The sequence below is a fragment of the Gavialis gangeticus genome, unplaced genomic scaffold (genome assembly GCF_001723915.1).
Source record: "Gavialis gangeticus isolate Ggan-Ray unplaced genomic scaffold, GavGan_comp1, whole genome shotgun sequence".
Classification (NCBI taxonomy): Eukaryota; Metazoa; Chordata; order Crocodylia; family Gavialidae; genus Gavialis; species Gavialis gangeticus.
Genome location: NW_017729004.1, coordinates 61,318,598 through 61,326,958, shown reverse-complemented (window position 1 = coordinate 61,326,958; position 8,361 = coordinate 61,318,598). Strand labels below are relative to the sequence as shown.

Below are 8,361 nucleotides of genomic sequence, written 5' to 3'. Positions count from 1 at the left end.
CAGACGTTATACCATAAGTTTAATGTCTGATAAGAATTAAACTTTAAGTTTAATTAGTCTGTCTGATTTAAGAATAAGTTTTATCCAGCTTATTCCTGGATAAAAATGGTGGATTAGCCACAGAAAGTTGCTCATTGAGCAGCAATTTTTGTGGAGCAGAAGCACCCCACAATAATTTTGAAGTATGGTCAGCTGATATGTGACAATACATGATACTGGCAAATAACACGTGGCAAATGTAAGCTCTCCTAGGGGTATTGTAGGCATAAATCAGATTTGATTGACACTCAGCCTTGTGCATTAGAGAGATAAATTATTTTATAACATTACAGTTAAAATAAGAATGTTATTTCTCTCCTTTCATATGTCATTTGATTTTGGTAATATGAAATCTTGTATAGTATGTAGAGACCTAGGAGTAGGTGTGGAAGGCAGTCAGGTACTAAATATGGAGAATTCTGATTTGTGAGGAGCAGGTTAGGGACAGGGGGTCTGGAAGAGGAGACAAAGAGGCCATGTTAAAGTATTCTGTGATAGTTCAGTGTCTTAATAATGCAGCAGTATGTTTACCTATATCAACACTAGACACATCCAACATATAAAATAACTCCTTCCCTTCCCCCTACCCTGTCCCCATACACACAGAGAAAATTCAAAGGGTGAGACTTTTATGCAGCTTTTGAAGTATCAGAAGAATTATGAAATGATCAGACAGTTCCACAAAGCAATTTTGAAAAATTGCATTTAGCCTGAGTAATTAAATTCCAAACTAAAAGTTAAATTTTGTAGTAGAATATTAAAAAGACAAAACAGAAGAGAGGTAGGGAGGGGATATAACAGACAGACCCTTAACTGGTATAAATTAGTATTGACTTTAAAGGAGCCATTTGAATTTTATGTAAGTTGAGGATCTGACTGTCAGAGCTTGAAAAAAAACGGGGGATAAAACAATCAAGGGAAATAATACCTTAGTCATGCCACAATAGGTTGCTTCATATGATCTCACTGGGCTAATACTTGCATTCAAGCAAGAAATACTGCATTCTCCTGTTGCCTTTCAGCACCAAGGTAATTTTGAGATTCTTGTTACACTACACCAAACTCACTGACAGATGTGCTCAACTGAATCTGATCTTCTGTTTCATAAGTGCAGGAATTGTATGAAGGTTAATTAGAAAAAAATCTTCTGTATTGTGTGGCTTGAAGTGGCTTGCCTTGTTTTTATACTATGCCATTTTAAAAATGTTATAGCCTGTTAAATTGCACATGTTTGATTTTTGCTTTTTTTTTTTGTATTAGTTTTGTCTCAGGAAGAAAATGAATTGGGGAAATTTCTTAGATCACAGGGTTCTCAGGATAAAACCAGAGCAGGAAAAATGATGCAGGCGACAGGAAAGGCCCTCTGCTTTTCTTCTCAGCAAAGGTATGCGTCTCATCTTCTGTAGGGGAATGTTGTACTGTGGCTTTATTCATTTTGAACTAAATTTTATGCCTTCACATTTTTTTCAGTGACCTCAGTGACTAGTTCAACATGGTTCCATTAGTGAACAGCACAGCTGCTTGGTTCAAAACAAAACATTGGATAATGAACATCAAGAATATCTTATGTTAATTTTGGGCTAGAATTTGGTTACTAGCACAGCCAGGGTGAGCCACGAGTGAGCTATTCATGTAAAACATAAGGTATAAGGCACTCAGTAGGATTTGTGCTCCTGACTTGCCTCATAAATAACTTACAGGAGATTAAAACAAACAAAACAAAAAAACTCAAAAAACTGTATAACATAAATCCAGTCTGTCCTAACATACGGTATGGCAAACTAAACAACCTTTTGGATGTGTCTGCACTGGTGCTTCTGTGGTGGGACACTGTTGAGCACACTGCACAATCATTCCTGCTCCAACCCAGTAATACAGCAGTGAAGCCACTCTCTGGAGGACCTCCTCACAGTTACCCTCATGACCTTTGTCACCAGGTTGTTGGTGAGTGGCTACAGGGCATACTCTCAAGGTTCACCTACATGTGTGCTTTATTGTGAAGCTGACTAATTAGCTCCGCAGTAAAGCCTCACTGTCTACACGAGTGCCAGTATTAGGGTGCAGTAGATTAATTAACTCCACTGTAAGATAGTAGTGTTGGGGACAATACTGTCTTACAGTGGAATAATTAACTGTGCCAAAACAGAATGTGACTGGGGCTGCCTGGGGCTTGAGGGTGCAGAAGGCTACCTGCCACCCGCTCCCTCACTTTAGCACCTCGTGGCCCAGCCAGCCCTTCCAGTGCCCACCCAGAGCTTGGGGCTGACTCCTCAATGCCCCTGCCAGCCTGGGGCTGCTCCACCCCAGCTTTAACTGCTGCAGTCCCAGGTGCACATGAAGATTCTGTGCTCGGGAGCAGCTGACTCTGGGGTGAACTGCGCCAGCGTTTATTTGTGCGCACTAATTGCAGGTATAGATGCATCCTTCTTCCTCCAAACAGCCTCCCTGATGCATGCCATGGTTAGGTGGGGTGTAATTGAGAACATGCCCCCTCACCCACCCGGCATACTGTTTAAATGCCAAAAAACATGCATCAAATCCAACAATGATAGTGTCTAATAGGTAGGGATTTACCTAAGTTGCTCTGGCAGTGTGCTGTGTAGCAGCTCCTTTAATTTTGCTCATTTCTCCACACTCCCCTCCCCACTGCTGATTGGCCGAGAGGCCCTGGTGGCCCTGCTGTTTGCTGTTGATAAAAACTGCAACATATTTAAAACTGGTTTTTGCCTCTCGGCTGATCAAGAACAAGCAGTGAGCGGAGCCACCAGGGTCATGAGCGGGGTCGCTGGGTTCCCTCGGCCAATCAACAGTGACGGGGGGAACACGGGAAAAAGGTCCCTTTTAAGCTTTTAAAGGAGCTGATGCACAGCACACTTCCACCATGATTTAGGTAGATCCCTACTAATAGGGGGCTGCGGTGGTGCAGGCACCAAGGCGCACAGTTGACAGCACAGGGGTCACAAGTTTGAGGCTATAGCAGAAGCAGTCATGGCATGGCCTGTCAGATTCCAATAAATCTGCAAACTCTGCTAAATAACTTGTCACAATGACACAGAAAAGGAAAGTGCCTAATAATTTACCTTTGATATGACCTATTGGCCAAACAAAAAATGTGTTGTCAATTTAAAAATACTCAGAGATGACATTTTTCAGAAGGGGGGTGGTGTTTTTTTAAAGCTGCTTATTTCCTTCCTGTGTTTAGTCTGTCATCTCACTCAGAATTTTTGAACCATCCTCATGTTGATCTTAGAGTCATGGTTGCTCTTTATTTATGTTGTATCCCTACAGCCATCTCAGTAGCTATAGAGTAGGTAGAGGTAACAGTTCCAGTCCTACGCTAACTAGATATTCCCCTATGCTAAGGAAATCCCCGGGTAGCTAGTTAAGCCAGGTTTTAAATCAGCTTTGCACTGCTGATTGAATTTGTCCTAGTGAGCTTGCCGCTGGCTACAGGCAGGGGAAAACGGCAGTAATAGGTGCAAAGTACAAGTTAAAAAAAAGCCCTATTTTGAAAGCCTTATCACGGTAGTCTGTGGGAAGAATAAGGAAGGCAATAGTGTCCCCTACTGCCTCTTCGTAGTTGAACCTAAAAACAGAGTAAGGAAATTCTAAGAAAATACCTTAAACCTTTATAAATCCTATATTCAAAATCCTTGAAAACTTAGGTAACTATTTGCTTGACTTTTCAGTTTACCTGTGCATTTAAATGTTACGTTTTTAACTCTAGTATTAATGATCTGAGGTTTAACATTACTGTCTTGCCAGATCTATGGTATATATCCAGAAACAAATAAGGTTTTTCTAATAGGGGTGTGCAGAGTGGGCAGTATTCTGTTCGGATTCGGCTTCAGCCCAATTGGGGGACAGTGATTCAATTTGCTGATTTGGATCACTGTCCCAATTCAGTACAGCGGAATCTGAAACTGAAGATTCAATTCTGATTCGGAGAATCAGCAAATTATCCAGACACAGCTTTATGTGTTTTTTCTATGTACCTCGAGGTACCAGGCGCAGCTTGTGAACACTGAGATGGTGGGGCAGATGGAGCTTCTCATGGGAATGCCGGGGGGTGTCCCTGACGCACTCGGCTGCAGACCCAGAAGTGGACCGAAAGTACTTCTGGTCCACTTCTGGGTCTGCCACCCAGCGTGCGGGGGATCCCCTCCAGCTCCGCAATTGGCTGTGGGAGGACCCCAGGTGCTCCCCCCTTCCCCCCCCCAACCCAGGAGGCACCAGTTGCCAAGCCTGGGGGTGGAGGGGGGACCCCCACACGCTCTGTGGTGGATCCAGTTCTGGTACTTCTGGTCCACTTCTGGGTCTGCTGCTGGGATGCTCCCATGGCACACTCCATCTGCCCCACAATCTCAGCATTCATGAGCCATGCCTGGTACCTCAAGGTACATAGAAAAAACATATGTGTCTGTGGCAGAATTGTTGAATCTCTCTGAATCAAACAGGCTTCCAACTGATTTGGAGAGCTCAGTGGGTCTCCTGATTAGATTTGGATTCAGAGATTCAACCTCCAAAGCGGGCCGAATCTCCTCCGAATGGAATCAGTGACTGATACTTCACACAGCCCTGCTTTCTAAGGTTTTATGACTTCTAAGGTTAATTTCCGTTAGCAAGTTTCTTTGTCTTCATTTTTAATTGACATAAATACAGGATTACATGTTCAGACACTAAAGAATGTGTTTAAAAATCCTCCTCTTTCATTAACTTCAAGTTTCAAATTTTGTATAGAGAAATCATGATTTGCACAAAATACACACAAAGGGTAAAAAGGGTTGTCACCAAGCAAAGTGGATGTCCTGTCAGAGCTGATCTACTTCACTGGGTGAATTGCACATTACCTGTGGTCCCACATCCCATTGGAACCCAATGCAGGACCATGGCCAGCGTGTTCTCCTTGCTTGGGGATTCGCCATGTCCCTTATTAGTCCATCCTCCTTGCCAGGACCCATGTTGACCCATGTGTCACACAGAGGCACAGGTTGGTGCAGAGGCACAGGGCAGCTCAGGACCAGGGGCAAACTCCATCAGCCTGAGCCTCCATGCTGGCACTTGTGCCGACCCATGATTCCACATGCCAGCCTGTGCTTCATGTCCTGACAAGGAGGCACGAGGCAGTATGCAATCCTGGAGAATTCCTGGTACCCCCCGACACTGGGACCCATGCTGATCCATACATTACACAGAGGGATGGGTCTGCAGATCCCAGCGAGAAGGCATGGGACACCAGGAGTTCCCTAGGTCTCATGCCGACTTGTGCCTTCTTGCCAGGACCACACCAAACTGTCTCTACATGAAGCACAGGATCTTGCACAGGTCCTGGTATGGAGGCATGGGGCCACATGGGTTTTAGCTTGGAGGCACAGGCCCTGGGTCTCATGCTTTGGTGTCAGTACCTGTATGGCTTTTTCTGCTTTCAGAGATGCACGCCTGGAGATCCTGGGGCAGGTCTCTGTAAGCAGGGAACCGCAAATTTTCCTGCTTAGAGAGAGGTGCCCTGAGATTCTGTAAGTGGGAAAAGCCAGGCAGGTGCTCGGGGGGCTTGAGGGACCAAATCCTGTGTGGGAAGTCCAAGGATGCTCAGGATCTGGCCCCTCAGGCATCCAGAGCACCTGGCTTGGGGCAGCTGGAGAATGTGGACAGCTATGGGCTGCCCAGGCTCTCCTGTTACAGAGTCAATAGAGGTCTGCCACAATAAAGTAGCACTATTTTACATTACCTTTTGTTGCAGCCACTGCTGGCTGCACACATACCATCTGCCAGCACAGGTGCCAGAGCATGGCATACAAAGGCATTTTGATGCATGTGCCTCGGGATGGATGGCAGAGGAGAGGCTCCAGGCTACATCACAACAAGGATCAGACCCCTCGCGGCTCCCCCACCATCTGCCCCTGGCATGCCAACATCTTACAAGTTGAGGTGGTGTTTTTGGCACACTGCCGAAAAATATTGCTGACCTTTGGTCTAATCTGTCAGTTTCATGCATGTTAGAGCAACCTCTGTTAAATTTCTTTTTCTTTTGATTATGATTCAAGATTATACTTTTTTGATGGGGGGTCAGTTTAAAATTCTGTTTTTTTCCCCTGTTTAGATTAGCGTTGCGTACTCCTTTGAGCAGGCTGTATCAAGAAGTGGAGACTTTTAGATATAGGGCTATCTCAGATACCTGGCTGACAGTAAACCGAATGGAACAGTATCGAACTGAATACCGAGGGGCGCTACTGTGGATGAAAGATGTCTCTCAAGAGCTGGATCCTGATCTTTACAAGCAGATGGAGAAGTTCAGGAAGGTATGAAGTTTCCTGTAGTTTGCTGGAGGGGGAATGCCTGATGAATGGTGATGAAGTGTGATTTTTTGTGTCCTTTGAGGAAGTTATAATTGAGCAGCACTAAGGATCTTATTAATCATAATTGATTTTTTCCATGAGACAGAATTCCACATCAGATTAATTGGTATATTATATCTTTCATAGAAGAAAAGTCTGTAGGGAAAGATATGGTAGCAAGAAATCATGGGGTTTTTTAAGTGACTGATTGTAATTAGATGTATAATTTTGTATTTCATATAATATATATGGTTAAACATGCTTATCTGATTTTAAACATTTTACTGAGGTGGAGGCTTGAATTATTCAGAGAAAGAGATACATATGTACTCAGTAAGAGTGCAGGAAGTTCTACATGGATTAATGGAAATATCTTAATTCCTGTAGCTGAACTGAATCCTTTGGACACTGTTAAAGCCCAACATTTTTAAAATAGGGTAGAATTTTTTTAAATTTTAGTTGCTCACATTTTTCAGTTTCCCTCACATTTCAACACCCATCTGGAATAAGTGAGCATTCACCCTACAAAAATCAGATTCCTTCAGTCTATTTTAAATTTGGCAGCCTAAAGAAGGGAGGCCCCCAAGTCATTAGCCTGTTCCGAAAATTATGAATCAGAGAGTTTGTGCTTTCTGGTAGCAGCATTTGGCTTCTAGGAATCCCCCTACAAAAGGGGTCAGCAGCTTTTTGCCAGTGTGGGCCAAAGCTTGTGACCCATTAGTGCTTATGGGCCAGAAGTCTTTGCCCCCTGAAGCAGCCAGCTCCTTGCAGTCACACTTGCCGCAGATTCCCGATCCCTCTACAGCAAGGGAAGTACAGATATGTTGGAGCAACAGTCTTTGCATGGGGAAGGGGGAAGGAGCACTGAAGAGGGAATGGGCAGCATGGCACAGCTCTGTGCCAACAATGCCCTGTGCCAGATAAGACTTTTATGGGGCCAGATCTGGCCTGTGGACTGCAGGTTGCCAATCCCTGCTCTACAGTGTTCATTTAGTCTTGGCAGCTGTTCTTCTGTCAGGCTGTCAAGCTAGCAGGATGTTTGTTGTTCTGAATCTGAATTGGAATGAAGGCTAAGAGGCATGACTCGAAGACAGAGACTCTTTCTTCAGTAAATCTGTTTTTTAATTTCCACCAGAATTTGTGTAATATCCTTAATCAGTGGCTTGAGAATTAGAAGTTACTTTTGGTGTCTCTTTACTCTTAAAGATTTGTGATGTGTGATAACTTACCTTGATATTTTAAATATCTGGGCCCCAAAATTCAAAATATTTTGAGAAAAAAATAAATAATATGATTATGCTATATCAGGGGTGGCCAATTATTTCAGCTGAAGGGCTGCTCAATGAGTTTTGGTGAGCTGTCGAGGGCCACAAGAGTAGCCTTGCCCATTGACAGGTGCCCAACCCCCTGGTCACCATATTAGGACCAGAAGTCCTGACCCTTGACCTTTGCCACTGGAAGTCCTTCCCCTTGCCCCTAGAAGTACAGGCGACCTTCGTCATTCATGGGGGATACGGTCTCGTATCCCCTGTGAATGGCGAAATCTGTGAATAAGGAACTGCGTTCATGAATGCAGTGACCCTGGTGGCTGGAGGCGGGGACGGGGCATGGCTTTGGCAGCGATGGCAGGAGCCTGGTGGTAGCAAGTGTGGAGCTTTCGAGGAGCTCCTGTAAGTGTATAAAGTGTATTTAAAATGCGGGTTCGATATTTGCGAATATTTGAAACCGCAAATGCCAAACCCACAAATAGCGAGGGTTTCCTGCACTTCTTTTGGGAAGGGATTTGCCATCTTGGAACAGGAAAAAAAAACATTATACTGTATACTAAAAATCAAATATTAACAATAGCATATTTAATTTTATTTAAAAGAATATTTTTGTCTTGATTTGTGTGTGTTTTGCTATGTGTATGTAGAGGTGATTGCATAATACTTCAAAATGAAGTCATATTCTTGTATTTTGTGGGGAGGTATGGGTGGGTGGGTAT

General features: G+C 43.9%; 1 protein-coding gene across 6 annotated transcripts in view; it reads left to right on the top strand.

Annotated features, from left to right (window-relative positions):
* Positions 1-8,361, top strand: part of ICA1 (islet cell autoantigen 1) — a 159,000-nt gene that overhangs the window by 38,846 nt on the left and 111,793 nt on the right. For 5 of the 6 annotated variants that reach the window (XM_019508477.1, XM_019508475.1, XM_019508476.1 and 2 more), the window contains 2 exons: positions 1,300-1,423; positions 6,140-6,338. In XM_019508477.1, the coding sequence (XP_019364022.1) occupies positions 1,300-1,423; positions 6,140-6,338 (323 nt within the window). Of the gene's footprint in view, positions 1-1,299; positions 1,424-6,139; positions 6,345-8,361 lie in introns of those variants that run through there. The other variant, XM_019508479.1, reaches the window with a different exon arrangement.